This window comes from Talpa europaea (genome assembly GCF_964194135.1).
Source record: "Talpa europaea genome assembly, chromosome: 11".
Lineage (NCBI taxonomy): Eukaryota > Metazoa > Chordata > Mammalia > Eulipotyphla > Talpidae > Talpa > Talpa europaea.
The window spans coordinates 13,025,362-13,041,468 of record NC_140078.1 but is presented as its reverse complement, the minus strand read 5'-3'; the positions used below and the strand labels follow the sequence as shown (position 1 = coordinate 13,041,468).

General features: G+C 59.3%; 1 protein-coding gene across 2 annotated transcripts in view; it reads left to right on the top strand.

Moving 5' to 3' along the window:
* The window catches only part of PLCG1 (phospholipase C gamma 1), a gene marked incomplete at its 5' end in the record, with an annotated part of 32,238 nt that extends 16,736 nt beyond the window's left edge, over window positions 1–15,502 (top strand). The window contains 31 exons of one of the 2 annotated variants that reach the window (XM_084246915.1): window positions 2,521–2,673; window positions 2,783–2,876; window positions 3,014–3,061; window positions 4,470–4,554; window positions 4,639–4,722; window positions 4,955–4,989; window positions 5,201–5,273; window positions 5,371–5,472; window positions 5,742–5,860; window positions 5,950–6,035; window positions 6,108–6,228; window positions 6,903–7,071; window positions 7,216–7,338; window positions 7,417–7,518; window positions 7,598–7,785; window positions 8,038–8,238; window positions 8,314–8,433; window positions 8,526–8,706; window positions 9,501–9,578; window positions 10,278–10,381; window positions 10,588–10,684; window positions 11,129–11,198; window positions 11,654–11,811; window positions 12,963–13,059; window positions 13,209–13,433; window positions 13,515–13,663; window positions 14,407–14,521; window positions 14,635–14,796; window positions 14,915–15,003; window positions 15,104–15,288; window positions 15,453–15,502. In XM_084246915.1, coding sequence (XP_084103041.1) covers window positions 2,521–2,673; window positions 2,783–2,876; window positions 3,014–3,061; window positions 4,470–4,554; window positions 4,639–4,722; window positions 4,955–4,989; window positions 5,201–5,273; window positions 5,371–5,472; window positions 5,742–5,860; window positions 5,950–6,035; window positions 6,108–6,228; window positions 6,903–7,071; window positions 7,216–7,338; window positions 7,417–7,518; window positions 7,598–7,785; window positions 8,038–8,238; window positions 8,314–8,433; window positions 8,526–8,706; window positions 9,501–9,578; window positions 10,278–10,381; window positions 10,588–10,684; window positions 11,129–11,198; window positions 11,654–11,811; window positions 12,963–13,059; window positions 13,209–13,433; window positions 13,515–13,663; window positions 14,407–14,521; window positions 14,635–14,796; window positions 14,915–15,003; window positions 15,104–15,288; window positions 15,453–15,495 — 3,656 coding nt within the window. In that variant the 3' untranslated portion in view covers window positions 15,496–15,502. Of the gene's footprint in view, window positions 1–2,520; window positions 2,674–2,782; window positions 2,877–3,013; window positions 3,062–4,469; window positions 4,555–4,638; window positions 4,723–4,954; window positions 4,990–5,200; window positions 5,274–5,370; window positions 5,473–5,741; window positions 5,861–5,949; window positions 6,036–6,107; window positions 6,229–6,902; window positions 7,072–7,215; window positions 7,339–7,416; window positions 7,519–7,597; window positions 7,786–8,037; window positions 8,239–8,313; window positions 8,434–8,525; window positions 8,707–9,500; window positions 9,579–10,277; window positions 10,382–10,587; window positions 10,685–11,128; window positions 11,199–11,653; window positions 11,812–12,962; window positions 13,060–13,208; window positions 13,434–13,514; window positions 13,664–14,406; window positions 14,522–14,634; window positions 14,797–14,914; window positions 15,004–15,100; window positions 15,289–15,452 lie in introns of both variants that reach the window. The other variant, XM_084246914.1, reaches the window with a different exon arrangement.
* Between the last annotated feature and the right edge of the window lie 605 nt (window positions 15,503–16,107).

The window sequence follows — 16,107 nt, the reverse complement described above, 5'->3', positions numbered from 1 at the left end:
GGAAAGTACAGAAGTTGGCGGGACTCGGGCGTCTGGCCCCAGTCCGCGCTGTGCCTGCCTGGCCCCTGACTGGGGTAAGAGTTTGTTCTACTCCCAACCTGATCTCAGTGGAAAGGTGGCCAAGAGCATAAGACAGGCCAGAGGTTCGCTTCGGGCCTTCCAGCGGAGCGAGAGCGGGCGTGGGCAGGGAAGATCTGGAGCCAGCTTCTGCCCGAGGCGCCAGCTGTTTGCTGAGCAGTCGCCATGGGAGGGGGACTCCCTCTGATGATTGGCAGGCATCTTGAGAGGAAGGACCCAGGCAGTGGAGCCGCAGTTCCTGGCCTGTGTGCATTTCTGTGCGGCGGTGTGCAAGGTGTGGGGGGGTGACAGCAGCTCTGCACCGGAAGAGCATGCCGGTTTCTGTTTCAAAGGGAAGAGTCTGTGGGTTATTCTGCAGTTTCTGGCTTGGGCCTTTCCCCTGTTCAGCTTTCCTTCCATCCTTGGAAACTCTCCTCAGGTCGGTCTTCGTGATTCAATCCCCCCACGCCCCCTACCTCCCCGCTCTTCACTTTGACCTGCGTATAACCCCTTATCTTAAAAACCCCACTTCCATTTTGTTGCTCATTCCAAAGCTCGTGTTCCTACTGCCATGTGTTCATTCAGGAGCCACTGTACAGGCTGTGTCAGATTTCAGGGGAGACGAGCATCTATTCACATAGCACCGTGTGCTGGGTGTGGTTCTTCAGAATGGCACTCCAAGGGGGTCTTCAGTGGGAGAGAATGGCGCCTCGGGGGCGGACAGTCCCACTAGGGCCCAGGGTGAAATGGGGAGCACTGACTGTTCTTGCCCCTGGCTTAGCTTAGTTAGGATGGAGAAGACAAGTGGGGGCGGTGCAGAAACTGGGGAGGTAGCCCCTGAGCCTGTGGTGAAGGGCCTCAAAGGCCATGAAAGGAACATGTTCTCACTAGGCTGGCAGTGAGCAACCTCAGGAGGAACTGAGTGGGGTCCAGAGGGATCAGAATAATGTTGTAGAAAGATTAAGAAGAGTCGAGGAGAATGGCTAGCTAGCTGATGAGGCGAACTAGGGCAGGGCAACTGGCAGGAAAGTCAGGACTTTTGACTGGAGGACAAGGCCTGAGGGGTTTGTTGAGGGCACCGGAGCAGGGCCCAAGTGGAACTGGTAATGTTGGGCCAGAAGTGTGATGCCATTTTTGGAGGTGTGATAGAGAGGGGACAGCTGTGACTGGAGGGATCGGGAGAGAGCCTGGGGGTGTGGACTCCTTGGGACTTTGAAGCCAGAGTGGTTGTGCAGTTTGGGCTGGGAGGGCTTCAGGGGGTGGAAGTGGCCGGGCAGAGTGCTGGCACTGCTGTTCTTAGCTCTAAATCTTCTGGGCCAGTTGGGTTGAGAGCATTTGAAGGGCCTCTAGACCTAAGGGTTGTCTCTGGTGATGGCTGAGACAGGCTCCTTCAGTGGACCCTATCCTCCCCAAGGCTGCCTCCCTTTGTCCAGGCCCCCAACAAGCCCCAGGAGAGAGGGCATCCTTCTCCAGACCTGGGATTTGAATCTGTGCCTGAGCACTCTTTGGGGAGGGAGTCAGAGAGGGAAACAGCACTGATCGGGGCTCCCCCATGGGTGCTTTTAGCTATTATGACTGTGGGCCTTACGCACACCCTCATGATGCTATCACTACGTTTTTTCACAGTTGAAGCAGTGGGATCAGAGGGGTTGTCACTCTGCTGGGGCCACACAGTTAATGCAAGGTGGAAGTGGCGTACTCTAGTCAAGATAGCCTCACTCCAGAGTCTGCATGGCTTCTCTCTCGCCCTGCCTTCTAGAGAAAGGCACTTGAGCCCTGTGCTTTGCAGGTGGTAAAACCGAGACTGTGACAAGGTGATTGACTCACTTGGTGTCGTCTTCCCAAGTTCTCCCAGTGACCAAGGCTGGCGTCTGTCATTCAGAACTGTGTGCTTCCCTGATCTGTGTGAGGACCCGGGATCTGCTGCTTTGGGGAACAAGGCATCTTGCTGAGACTTATTTGGGGGTGTCTTTGAGGGTGGGACATTGCAGGGTTGTACCCAGTTCTCTGGACTTGTTTCCTCCTGTGGTTCCTGAACTCCATATGGGCCTGCCCAGCCCCAGTCCTGCTCTTGGGACCTTAGGATTTGGCTTGTGTGCTTTGTGTCAGGAAATGTTCCTCACAGAACAGCCTTTGAGCCCCATGTCTGGAGTCCACCTTTTCCCCAGGTCTGCGTGACCAGCCTGTATTCTCAGCAAGGGAAGATGCCCAGAATGGATGAAGCTCCCTGCTCTCTCGGAGGGCTGGGTCCAGCCTCTCAGCTTTTAGCAAAGGCCTGCTGTTAGACTCAGCCCAGTTCTCTTTGATTGCTGAGAGACTGAGTGGCCTTAGCACTGTCCCTTGAGGAAGTGTCTTTGTTTTTTGGCCCCTTCCTGAGGGAGAGTGGGGTGAGTGGGAAACCAGGTGCCCTTGTTTTGGGGTTGTGACCCCAGCCTGATGTTAGCCACCTCATTGCATTCCTAGTTGACATTCGTGAAATCAAGGAGATCCGCCCAGGGAAGACCTCAAGAGATTTTGATCGCTACCAAGAAGACCCTGCTTTCCGACCAGACCAGTCGCACTGTTTTGTCATCCTGTATGGAATGGAATTCCGCTTGAAGACCCTGAGTCTGCAAGGTGGAAGTCAAGGGCCTGGAGGAGGTAGAGGGTGGTTAGGGGCATGTCCGCTGGCTCCCTGCCAGTGGGAGGTATGTATCCTGGCTCAGTGGTTTATCCCTGCCCACAGCTACGTCTGAGGAGGAAGTAAACATGTGGATCAAGGGCTTAACCTGGCTGATGGAGGATACGTTGCAGGCAGCCACACCCCTGCAGATTGAGAGGTAAGAACCACTCCTGACATGGTTTGGGTTGGGGCACAGGTATTGGACCCAGGGAGCAGGGACAGGGACGCAGGTGTCCTGGCCCAGACATGGCCTGCTGGAGTAGTAGTGCTCATTCTGGCTTTCTCTCTCTCCAGGTGGCTGCGGAAGCAGTTCTACTCAGTGGATCGGAATCGTGAGGACCGGTATGTAGTACGCGGTGGCTCTACCTAGCACGGTGGGTTGGAGCAGCCAGGACAGTAGCCATGCCTGGGGCCTCTGCCCAGAGAACCAGGAGGCCCAAGGGCCCCGGCTCAGATGGGGCCAGCAGTGAGCAAGTGGTTTTGACCCAGGTAGCTTTCTGCAGAAAGCCCTCTGATAATCTTGATGCAGGCTGGTGAGAGGGACCTAGACAGTGTGCTGTGTGCCCTACCACTGTGTACAGAGACAGAAGGTGCTGAATTAGCTCTCGGTGTCCTGGAAGTGAGGGTCAGGGTGGCCTGTAGTGTTTGGGAAGAGGGGGGAGGGCCTTGAAGCTCACAACTTTGAGGCTGTGGAGTGGCAGCCAGGGGTCAGGGAGAGATGGCAAGGACCTTCGGCTGTTGCTATGAAAAAGAGAGTGACATGACCTGACTTCAGTTACGAGGGCTGCTGTCTGCTCTTGGAGAGCCCGGGGCAGGCCAGAGCCGGAGAGCTCAGTTAGAAAGCCGCTTCCACACCCTGGGGATGGATGAGTGGGTTGGCTCAGGATGAAGCTGATAGGAAGTGGATGGATTTTGATGGTGCTGAGTTTTGAAGATAGAGCCTAATAGAGTTTCCTAGCAAATTGCTTTTGGGGTGTAAAGCAAGAGCGGAATTGAGGACAGTAGGCTTTTCGCTTGAGCATGTGGAACAATGAGTTGCCACTGACTGAGCCTTTCCATGGAACGCCTGAGTTCATTTATGTTATGTCCATTTTATGATGCTCTGAGACCTCTAGGCAGAGGCACTGATGGTACCTTCCAGGAGGGAAAACTTCCTTTTCCTTCCATCTCTTCTGTCCTGTTGCCGGGCCCAGCTGTGGCCCTCAGTCCTGCATCCTAGAGGGACCCTTCCCACTCAGACCCCCGGAGAATGCTGTCGCCAGCATGTTAGTTTACTGAGAACGACCTTCCTCCATGCAGTGCCTGGTGCTGAGGACCCAACGCCCAGCTTCCCGGGGGCAGCACCGCCGAGCACTGCCCCCCACTGGGAGTGTTCAGTGTGCCCCATAGGAGCAAGCGGCTGGTTGCCTGTCCTGGGGTGGGGCCAACAGTCACCTTGGGGCGCTGAGGGACCAGAGCCACAGGCTTACCCTGTGTTGGGGGGAGGGATGGGGAGGGGGGTTTTCCTCCCCGCCCAGGCCTGACCCACTTCACTGAGCCCGGTCCCTCCTTCCTTGCCAGAATCATGGGCTTTACTCTGTTGAGATGAGGCGACTCAGGCCCAAGGAAAGGGAGGGACCTCCTTGGCCCCTTGGGTTCCAGCCTCACTCTAGGACACCAGCTCCCAGAGTAGTGTTGTGCTGACCTGTCCAGCCCCAGGTCAAGGTCATGAGAGATTGGGCAAAACCATGGGATGTCCCTGTGTCCTCAGTATATCAGCGAAGGACCTGAAGAACATGCTGTCCCAGGTCAACTACCGGGTCCCCAACATGCGCTTCCTCCGAGAGCGGCTGACGGTAAGGGCCGAGTACAGGCTGGGTAGGGGAGGCCAGGAGTCCCGGCCGGTGGGCTGACCAGCCGTCCTGCCCTCCACCACGCAGGACCTGGAGCAGCGCAGCAGTGACATCACCTACGGGCAGTTTGCTCAGCTGTACCGAAGCCTCATGTACAGCGCCCAGAAGACGGTGCATGAGCCACCTGCCCTCCCACGGCCCTTGCCCCTGCTGTCCCGCCCCAGCCCCCGCCCTGCTCGCCTCAGCCCTGCTGCCCTGCTTGGGGGCTTTTGGGCGCCATTTCTTCAGCTCTTCTTCTTTTGAGGCCTTACCCCATCTGCCTCCCCAGCCTCTTCCTGAGCGCCCCCTTCCCACGTGGCCTCTTCTTGGGGCTCTCACTCTGACCGGCTTCTGTCTCCTGCAGATGGACCTCCCCTTCTTGGAAGCCAGTGCCCTGAGGTTTGGTTTGAAGTGTGGAGGGGGGTTTTCCTTAAGGGGCTCCCTTCGGCTCTTCCCCTTGGTGATTCCCAGTGCAGGCGGGAGGCGGCGGGTGGAGACAGGCCATGCTGGACCATTTTGGGCCACTCTGCTGGTGGGGAACTGGGCTCTGCCTTCCACGCACCCCATGTTGTCTGTGGGCCATTTCAGGCATTTCCCTTCCTTCCTGCAGGGCAGGGGAGCGACCTGAGCTTTGTCGAGTGTCCCTTCCTGAGTTCCAGCAGTTTCTCCTCGAGTACCAGGGGGTATGGCTGGCTTGGGACTGGGACAGGTTGCCCCACTGAGCGGGCTGGCCCCATCGCTGGAGGTGTCTCACATGCCCACCATCCCCACTCCCGTTAGGAGCTGTGGGCTGTCGACCGGCTCCAGGTACAGGAGTTCATGCTCAGCTTCCTGCGAGACCCCCTACGGGAGATCGAGGAGCCCTACTTCTTCCTGGATGAGGTGAGCCCCGCCTTTGACCCCTCATCAGAGAGAATAGGCGGCTGGGACTGACGAAAACCCGCTCTCCCTCCCCCCAGTTCCCAGGAATTGGATGACCCCCCACTGTCTGCCTGCTCCAGCTGAGACCACACCCCTGTCTCCGCGACACACACACACACACACACACACACCACCACCACCACCACCACCACCACCACCCCCCCCCCCCCGCCCTGCGCCTCGCCTCTGGAACTCATTTTCTCTCCCCTTCTCCGTTTGTTCCTGGATAGTTCGTCACCTTCCTGTTCTCTAAGGAGAACAGTGTGTGGAACTCGCAGCTGGATGCCGTGTGCCCGGACACCATGAACAACCCTCTGTCCCACTACTGGATCTCCTCCTCACATAACACGTGAGTGGCCCTCGTCCCCCCCCTCCCCCAGCCTGACCTCGGGAGGGAGGGGTGTGCCTGACCGCCCCTGCCTGTCCTTCCCTCTCCAGGTACCTGACGGGGGACCAGTTCTCCAGCGAGTCTTCCCTGGAGGCTTACGCTCGCTGCCTGCGCATGGGCTGTCGCTGCATTGAGTGTGCGTGGGGTTCAGGGCTGGGGAGGAACTGGGGAGGCCTGCCTGCTTGACCGTGGGCCTGTCGCTCCCCAGTGGACTGTTGGGATGGCCCGGATGGGATGCCGGTCATCTACCACGGACACACCCTCACCACCAAAATCAAGTTCTCAGACGTGCTGCACACCATCAAGGAACATGCCTTCGTGGCCTCAGAGTGAGTGGCCTTGACCCGGCTCTCAGTCCTAGGACAGCAGGTCGCCTCAAATGCCCTGTCCCCTTGCCTTTTTGTTTCCATCCTCCCTCTTGGCCTCTCCTCCTCTACTGCTGCCTGAGCCCTGGCTTCCCAAGTTGTCCCTGTTCCCTGCATCCATGGCCCGCCATCTTCATGGATCCTTCTCTTTAGCCTGTGGAACACCATCAGGCTCTTCCCATCCTTCAGAGATACTTCAGGCCATTGTTCTGCCAGCTCCTTTCCCTTTACAGCCCAAAGAATTGTCAGCTTTGCCTGCCCTCCTGCAGTTCCTGTTCACTCCTTTTCTGTGGTTACTGGGCTTCAGACACCTCCCTGAAGGGATCACCAGGGGCCCCTAGCCTCTCCTGCCCTCCTTGGTAGGCTGTGTCTTGCACAGCTGGGGCACTCTCCATAATTGAACCAACCCTGGCGGCGTCCCTCTGCAGCAGACTGAGCCCTTACCCCACCGCACCCAGAGCTGCCTTGTACAACCTCCATCTTTCCAGAGCCCAGGACTGACCTCTATTTTTGCATTAGCTCCCATGTAGACAGGGCCCTCGACTCCTAACACCTCACTTTTGGCAGAACTGTTTGGATTGAGCCTTGACCTACAAAACGGCAGGGTGTGTGTCACTGCATTGGCTCCTGCCCTGCAGGTATCCGGTCATCCTGTCCATCGAGGACCACTGCAGCATTGCCCAGCAAAGGAACATGGCCCAGTACTTCAAGAAGGTGCTCGGGGACACGCTCCTCACCAAGCCCGTGGACATCGCTGCCGACGGGCTCCCTTCACCCAACCAGCTCAAGAGGAAGATCCTGATCAAGGTAGGGGTGGAGGCCGGTGGGGGCACCCCCTTCCCAGCGCCCCTCCCCGACCACAGCTCCAGCTTTCACTCTAGGCCTGGGTGAAGGGGTGAAGGCCCTTAGGACTGGGGCTGGCATGGCCATGTCCTTGACTGTCTCCCACAGCACAAGAAGCTGGCGGAGGGCAGTGCCTACGAGGAGGTGCCCACGTCTGTGATGTACTCGGAGAATGACATCAGCAACTCCATCAAGAATGGCATCCTTTACCTGGAGGACCCTGTGAACCACGTGAGGGCAGGGCCAGGTGGGGCCGGGCAAGGTGATGAGAGAGCCCTGGGTCCTAAGCCTGGCTCTGGTCTCTTCCAGGAGTGGTATCCCCACTACTTCGTTCTGACCAGCAGCAAGATTTACTACTCCGAGGAGACCAGCAGTGACCAGGGCAATGAGGATGAGGAGGAGCCCAAAGAGGTGAGAGGTCAGCCCAACACCAGGGGCCGGGCGGGGGTCGTGGTCACGAGCATCTTTGCTCTCGCCCTTCCCCTCACAGGCCAGCGGCAGCACAGAGCTGCACTCCAACGAGAAGTGGTTCCATGGGAAGCTGGGCGCCGGCCGGGATGGGCGGCACATCGCCGAGCGCCTGCTCACCGAGTACTGCATCGAGACAGGGGCCCCCGACGGCTCCTTCCTAGTGCGCGAGAGCGAGACCTTCGTGGGCGACTACACCCTCTCTTTCTGGTAACGCACCCAGCTCGTGTGCATGGAGCTGCAGCACTACCCAGACATCTCCACAGCCCGTTTGCTGCCCTGGGCATGCACGCGAAATGCTTCCCCACATGCACACACTCATTTTGGGTTACTGGGCAGGCCTCACCTCAGACCCATGCTCCTTAGTGGGTTCCCCTCAGCTTGAGATTTGGTGCCTCCTTTGGGGTGAGCTGGGAGTGCAGGGCTCTGGCCTACTTCTCACTGTGTCCCCATCTTCTCTAGGCGGAACGGAAAAGTCCAGCACTGCCGGATTCACTCCCGGCAGGATGCAGGGACGCCCAAGTTCTTCTTGACAGATAACCTCGTCTTTGACTCGCTGTATGACCTCATCACCCACTACCAGCAGGTGCCCCTGCGCTGCAACGAATTTGAGATGCGCCTCTCAGAGCCTGTGCCACAGACCAACGCCCACGAAAGCAAAGAGTGAGGGCGGGGGCGGGGTGGGACCGGGGGCCTGGTGGGCGAGGGGCCTGGGGGCTGACTCAGGCCTGTCCTCAGGTGGTACCACGCGAGCCTGACTAGAGCGCAGGCCGAGCACATGCTGATGCGTGTCCCTCGTGATGGTGCCTTCCTGGTGCGGAAACGGAGCGATCCCAACTCGTATGCCATCTCCTTCCGGTGAGGGGTGTGGCCCTGAGGTGCCGGGGAGGGCAGGAGTGCAGGCTCTGCCTCCGTCTGGGCTGCCCTGTGTGACTTCTGTTTTTATCAAGGGCTGAGGGCAAGATCAAGCATTGCCGTGTCCAGCAGGAGGGCCAGACAGTGATGCTGGGCAACTCGGAATTTGATAGCCTGGTGGACCTCATCAGCTACTATGAGAAACATCCCCTGTACCGCAAGATGAAGTTGCGCTATCCCATCAATGAGGAGGCGCTGGAGAAGATTGGCACAGCTGTGAGCACCTCAAGGCTGAGGGGGCATGGCACGCAGGGGGGAGAGTCAGTTGAATCAGCGTGGCCCCCCAGAAATGCTCGGGCTAGCTGCTGGGCACCCCAGTCTACTAGTCATTGAGTGATCTGGCTGTGTGGGACAGAAGGCCACTTAGACCAGCGGGGAGTCACGGTGTGGGTGCCAGGAAGGTGTCCTAATAGAGCAGCCCTGTCTGGATGGACAGGGGTTAGGCAGGTGCAGAATGGGGGGAGAAGGCCCTCTTGAGCTGAGGTGTAGGATGAGGACATCCTGGAGTTTACACAAGGAGAGGGTAGGCCGGAGACTGGACGCTGATCCAGCCAGACTGGGCTTGTGGAGGGGAGCCCAGTGCAGGGGAGGGGAGGGTTACATGGGGGAGGCTAGTGAGGAAAGCAGGCAGGGCTCATGGCCCTGGCAACCCGGGCTCTGGACTGGGTTCACGGCTTGCACAGAGGAGGGCGTGTGGACGGAGAGCTGATTGAGGCTTACCATGGGACGTGAGCGGCCAGGGAGGGGGCACTCTGCTGGGGTGAGGTGAGAGGAGAGCAGGCGCGTGTGCTGTGGAATGAGGGACTCAACAGGCACGTTGAGGAACAGGAATTTTAGAGTCGTGAGGTGGGCCTGGAGGACACAGCGGTGGAGGAAGGAGGGGGAAAGAGCGGGTCCCCGAGTCCATCCCATTTGGTGGCCTGGTGGTGCACAGGGGGAGGGAGCTTGTGGCAGCTCCAGCTACTCTTCCTCTCTGGGGCGTTGGCACATCTCCTCTGTCCCCTTTCCAGGAGCCAGACTACGGGGCCCTGTATGAGGGACGCAACCCTGGTTTCTATGTGGAGGCAAACCCCATGCCAACTTTCAAGGTACAGGAAACTGGGGATGGTCCCCCGCTCCTTGGGGCTTGCATGTCTCTGCTTACGGCCTATCTGTGGTCTTTGTGGAGAAGTGGTATTTGTGGTTTTCCGAGGCCTGAGAGGTGATGAGAGATGTGTGGTTAGCGTATGACCGCAGCTCTCCCGGGGCCGACCCCCACCCCGGCCTCTGTCCCAGGCACCACACTGACCTTGCAGACTACTCCCCCGGGTAAACCCCCATCTCCTTGGGGCAAAAGCAGGACAGGGGCAGGCACATTGATTAGAAAAGTTTGTTCTTTGCCACTTACTCCCTTGCCTCATAGTGATCTGTTAGAATCTCTAAGGGGACAGGAGTATGGAGCTGTATGCCTTCCCATTCGTGGCCTGCAAGCCAAGGATCAGTGTCTTTTCCACTTTCCAGAAAAGGGATGATGGGGTCCTGCCATACCCACAGTTCTAGGTCCCAGGGAGGCACTCGGCACCAGCAGACATTCCCAGGCCTCTCCATTCCTGACCCTTGGGGAACAGATTCAAGATTCTCCCGGTGTCCCGGGGTGGCAGCTTTTGTGGCAGAGACTGGCTCGGCCCCAGAGCTGTTGCTGGCAGTAGCGCCTGCACGAGCTCCCAGCACATGTGTGCACCCTGAGGCCTGGCCAGGAGTGTCTGGGAGGCGCTGTCTGTGGTGACTGGCACTACTCACCTCTACAGTGTGCGGTCAAAGCCCTCTTCGACTACAAGGCCCAGAGAGAGGATGAGCTGACTTTCACCAAGAGCGCCATCATCCAGAATGTGGAGAAGCAAGAGGGAGGCTGGTAGGCCGGGTCCTGGAGCGCCTGTGGTGTGGTGGGCTGTGGGTGCCAACCCAAGAGTGTGCCGGAAGCATGTCTGTGGACACGGCCCCACGTGTGCACCAGCAGCGCCCTCCATGGCCTGGTTTAGGTGCAGAACCCCTGACAAAGGACACCTTCCTCGGGGGAGTTTGTGGTGGTGCTGGGGGTCAGTACTGTGGCTCCCACAGGTGGCGGGGGGACTACGGTGGGAAGAAGCAGCTGTGGTTCCCGTCCAACTACGTGGAGGAGATGGTCAGCCCAGCAGCCCTGGAGCCTGAGAGGGAGGTGAGAATGGGGCCCTGCTGGCTGGTGGGGTTCTCATCCTGATTCTCCTCTTGTCTACACACCTGTTCTGTGCCCTGTGATATTCACCGGCTCCAGGATGCGTGTGCCATGTTTGTTGAGTCACATGGACACTTTTTTTTTTTTTTTAAGATTTATTGATGCATACAGGAGCTGGGGTAAAGGCCAGAGGAGCGGGGAGCAGAATAGGCAGATCGACTGAAGTACACTGCTGAGGGGAGCAGCGGGCGAGACAGGGGAGGTCTGCTGCGCCATGTGGGTAGCTCCCTGGTCAGCCTGGGGTAGAACTCGTGCTGCAGAGGCTGCGGACAGCTTCACAGCGCTGTGCTCAACTGCTTGTGCCACCAGGACGGCCCATAAGATGTATTTCTCCCTCACGTGTATGCCGCAGGCGTGCTCACAAACACTTGGCCTTGCTTCCCACAGCACTTGGACGAGAACAGTCCCCTGGGGGACTTGCTGCGGGGTGTCTTGGATGTACCGGCTTGTCAGATTGGTGAGCCCTTCCTCCTTTTTCCTCATCCATCGTCCTTAGGGTCAGGGTTTCCTTTGTGACTCCACGCTCCAGTGAGGAAGCCCCACATGCCACCCTCACTCTGAGCTCTCCCTGTACTTGGACACCCCAGCCTCCTCCCTTCCTTATCCCCAACTTTGACCTCTTGCTGCTCCCCGAGCCAGGCACTGTGGATGCTGATGACTTGCTGACATCCACAACCTAATGGGTTGGGTCATGGGGTGTGCTTGAAGGTAGGGCCCTGACCCACTGCTCCCCCCTTGTCTGTGAGCCGCATTGGCCTCAGCTGTAAGGTGGGCCTGGCAGACCAGCACCATCTCCTCCTCACCCGTGTGGGGAAGAGGAAGGTAATGAGCGGTCATTTGAGCCAGTGCCTGGGTCGCAGAACAGGGGCCTAGAACTCTCTGCTCCCAGCAGTTGTCTCTTCGCTCTCCTAGCCATCCGTCCCGAGGGCAAGAACAGCCGGCTCTTCGTCTTCTCCATCAGCATGGCGTCGGTGGCACACTGGTCCCTGGATGTTGCTGCCGACTCACAGGAGGAACTGCAGGACTGGGTGAAAAAGATCCGAGAGGTGGCCCAGACTGCTGATGCCAGGGTGAGGACCTGCCGGAGCCCGGGAACATGCTGGGTGGGGTCCACGCCTCCAGCTCCTGCCCCCGAGAGTAGCTCAATCTCAGGTGTCGCAGCTCCCACTGGTAGGCAGGGATCGGAGGAGACAGGCTGACGGCAGCATGGCCTGTTGCGTGTGTGCTAAGTTTGAGCTGTGTGGGGCCAGGCAAGTGGCCAGCTTAGTGGGTGGTCGGGTACACAGGTGGGGCGGTGAGAAGGGGAATCCTGGACTGGAAGCGGAGGTGGTACAGAGTGAAGGTGGCGGTGGTGAGGAAGCGGCAGCTGGGGGGGCGGGTAGAGGTAAAGAGGCTGGATTTGGTAGCAGCGAATGACCCTAGTGACATTAGCGAGTGTAGGGTCAGTCACAGCCAGGGGTGCAGGGCAGTGGGCAGTATCGAGTGGTGAGGGCGCGCCTGCTGGGACCGGAGCCGGCTCTCACGCTGACCGCTGAAGGAGCTGGCGGAGGCAGGAGATGGAGCCCGAGCTTGGTTGGAAGGACCAGCCGTCCACAGAGAGAGTTGTCCGCGGAGCTTGCAGGAACAGCAGGAAGGAGGCAGTCACCCTGGGAAGGGGGTTCCTCTGGACGCTCCTTTCCTCCTGGTCATTTGGTGTAGGGAGGGGCTGCTTGAAGAGTGGCAGCTACACGCCACGCAGAGCGGCAGAGAAGGGATGGATGCTAAGGATTTTCCAGGGCTGTGGCCTTGGAAGCACACGGTATTTGGGGGGGGGGGGGGGTTAGGCTGTAAAGGGAAGAGTGAGCATAGGCACCCCGGGGGGGAGAAAGCCAGCCTCCCGAGGTGTGGAGATCGGCGGGGCTTTTTGAGGGCCTACCTACTTGGTCAGTAGGTGGCTGCGTGGGATAAAGGGGAGGGGAGGTGGGGGGCTTTGGGGCCAGGGTGGTGGAAGGAAGATGCTGCGAGCACAGAAGTCCAGGAAACCAGAGGCGGCCTTCTTGCTGGAGAGCCTGCTTGCTCCTGAATGGTGACAAAACGTCACTGGGGGGTGGGGGCAGAGGAGGATGATTCTGGGGTGAGGCTGAGGACAGAAGGCTCTCACTTTCCAGTGAAGACGGGGGGCCCAGGGCACCCACTGCGGGTGCGCTCTGGCCCGGGGCTACAGTCTTGTGTGTGTCCCCAGCTCACCGAGGGGAAGATGATGGAGCGCAGGAAGAAGATTGCCCTGGAGCTCTCAGAGCTCGTCGTCTACTGCCGGCCTGTGCCCTTCGATGAAGAGAGTAAGGGGGGGCTGGGGGTGGGAGGTGCAGGTTCTCTCCATGACTGGCATGTGCTGGGGGAGTGTTTAATCCCTTATCCCAGGGTTGCTGGGGCCGAGCCCCCGGCACTCTGGGGTCCAGCCTGTGAGTGTTCTCCCTGTTTGACCCAGAGATTGGCACGGAACGAGCCTGCTACCGGGACATGTCGTCCTTCCCGGAGACCAAGGCTGAGAAATACGTGAACAAGGCCAAAGGCAAGAAATTCCTGCAGTACAACCGGCTGCAGCTCTCCCGCATCTATCCCAAGGGCCAGCGGCTGGACTCCTCCAACTACGACCCCCTGCCCATGTGGATCTGCGGCAGTCAGCTCGTGGCCCTCAACTTCCAGACCCCAGGTGAGGCGATGCCCTTTGGGCTGGGGTGAGGCAGCTCCCTGAGGGGCGGGTGGGCTGGAGTCTGTCATCTGACTCTTCCAGACAAGCCTATGCAGATGAACCAGGCCCTCTTCATGGCCGGCGGGCACTGCGGCTACGTGCTGCAGCCCAGCACCATGCGCGAGGAGGCCTTTGACCCCTTCGACAAGAGCAGCCTCCGTGGGCTGGAGCCGTGCGCCATCTGCATCGAGGTGGGTGCTGCTCTGGGCTTCCTGGCGGGAAGGGGGCTGTTTGTGCTGTGCCGGCTGGGGTCCTGGGTGGTTCTTGATGTGGAGGACTTAACTGTCCCTCGAGGCAGAAGGGCAGCTCAGGCCTCCATCGTGAGTGAAGCTGAACTCCCAAGTGGCACAGGCCAAGCAGCTGGACTAAATGTGGCTGGGTTTTGGCATGAAGGAGTTGGCTGCCCAGGGAGGCCAAGCTGCGGGCAGCCCCCGCCTGGGAGAAGAGCAGGAAGCTGGTGGCAGTGGTGAGCCAGGGGCCTGTGCCCAGGAATGAGGGTCTCTGAAGCACTTACCAGACCGGGGCTTAGACCCACCTGCCCCCCTCGAGGTCCCAGGGCTCCCATTTGCTGCAGTCCTGAGTGCCAGGGCCTCCTGGTGAAGGCCGCGCCATCCCTGTGCGGTGCTGTGGGCTTGTGGTTGGGCAGGGCCTGGGCAGCGTCCTAGTGCAGTGAGCTGTGCTGCTTCCCAGAGAGGAGAGTTTTCTAAAAAGAGTTTCATGTTAAAGCAACATGAAGTAAACTACAAAACTCGCGTGTGACGTGGGAATTTTGTCTAAATCTAAATGAATTTCTGTTGGTGGCAGCTATGCTTAGAACCCTGCTGCCGGGGCTGTGTCCTGGGGCCCAGTAGGGGGCGCACTGCCTCCACTGTGCAGAGGGGACTCAGCGCGAGCAGGAAGGACAACCCAGGGCCCATCTTTGCCCACCTCACAGGTGCTGGGAGCTCGGCATCTGCCGAAGAACGGCCGAGGAATCGTGTGTCCTTTTGTGGAGATTGAGGTGGCTGGAGCCGAGTATGACAGCACCAAGCAGAAGACAGAGTTTGTGGGTAAGTCTGTCTCCCCCACGCACCGTCTCCAGTGAGGCACCGAAAGCCCCTCTTTGCCAGTGACCTCACCCTGTCTGGCGGGAGCCTGAGGCCTTTGGCGCTTGCTTTTGCAGTGGACAATGGATTGAACCCCGTGTGGCCGGCCAAGCCCTTCCACTTCCAGATCAGTAACCCTGAATTTGCCTTCCTGCGCTTTGTGGTGTATGAGGAAGACATGTTCAGCGACCAGAACTTCCTGGCACAGGCTACTTTCCCGGTGAAAGGCCTGAAGACAGGTGGGCCCCTTCCTGAAAATGAAGCCCCCCACGACCTGGTCTGGGGGACGGGGGTTCCTGGCCCCCTGCTTGGCTTCCTTCTGGACTGAGGGCCAGGCCCTCCTCCTCCCTCCTCTAGGGTACAGAGCAGTGCCTTTGAAGAACAACTACAGCGAGGACCTGGAGTTGGCCTCCCTGCTTGTCAAGATCGATGTTTTCCCTGCGAAGGTAAGTGGGCGGGGGAGAACCGGGGTGGGGGCTGGGAGGCCCGGCCCGGCCCGGTGCTCACCAGGTGCCGACGGCTCTGCATTTGCCCTTGTCGAAGCAGGAGAACGGCGACCTCAGTCCCTTTGGTGGTACATCCCTGCGCGAGCGGGGCTCCGAGGCCTCAGGTCAGCTGTTTCACGGCCGGGCCCGGGAAGGCTCCTTTGAAGCCCGTTACCAGCAGCCTTTTGAGGACTTTCACATCTCCCAGGAGCATCTCACAGACCATTTTGACAGTCGGGAAAGAAGGTGAGGGGACAGAGCTTGGGCACACGCTGTGAGGCTGGGGACAGGCAGCAGTTCCTTAGGCCACCGCCCCTGCTGTCCTCTCTGCGGGGTAGGAGAGTGAGGCCTGTCTGGCTTTGGACTGTCCCACGGGGCTGTGCGTCAGCATGCTCTGTCCCTCTCTCCAGGGCCCCACGGAGGACTCGGGTCAGCGGAGACAACCGCCTCTAGTGGCACCAGCTCGCTGAGAGCAGCAGGTGCTGCACGCCTCGTGGAATGCCGTGACCGGCTCCTTTGGAAGCGGCCTGCCGCGGAGCCCTCCTGGTCTCGCAGCCGGGAGCCTGATTCCAGCAGTGAATGCTAGACGAAAACCAAGCCATTAATGAGATGTATTACTGTTTTGGGCCTCCATGCCCCAACTCTGGGTGAAGGCAAAAACTGTACTGTGTCTCGCATTAAGCACACACATCTGGCCCTGACTTCTGGAGACGGATCGTTCTGCCTCGGGCCGGGACCATGGCCACAGCCCCTTGGAGAGAGAGGCTGCCTCAGCTGGTGGTGCAGGAGGCCCTGAGGAGCCGCTGACATTCCTGCGTGGCGGAGAGCAGCAGCCTCTCTGGGCCAGGGCAACAAACAAAGTTTACATTGTCCTGTAGCTTTAAAACCACAGCCGGGCAGGGTGGGAGGGTAAAGCCCCCCAAGTTTGGCCCTGGAGCCAAGTCAGAGGAGCGCAGGGCCTGCCTGGAGAGGGCCTCTGCCTGCCCCGGGAGGAGGACACAGCACAAGGGCACGTTGCCCACGGCTGGGGACGCATCCCAGCCTGAAAGATACAGGGGATCATGT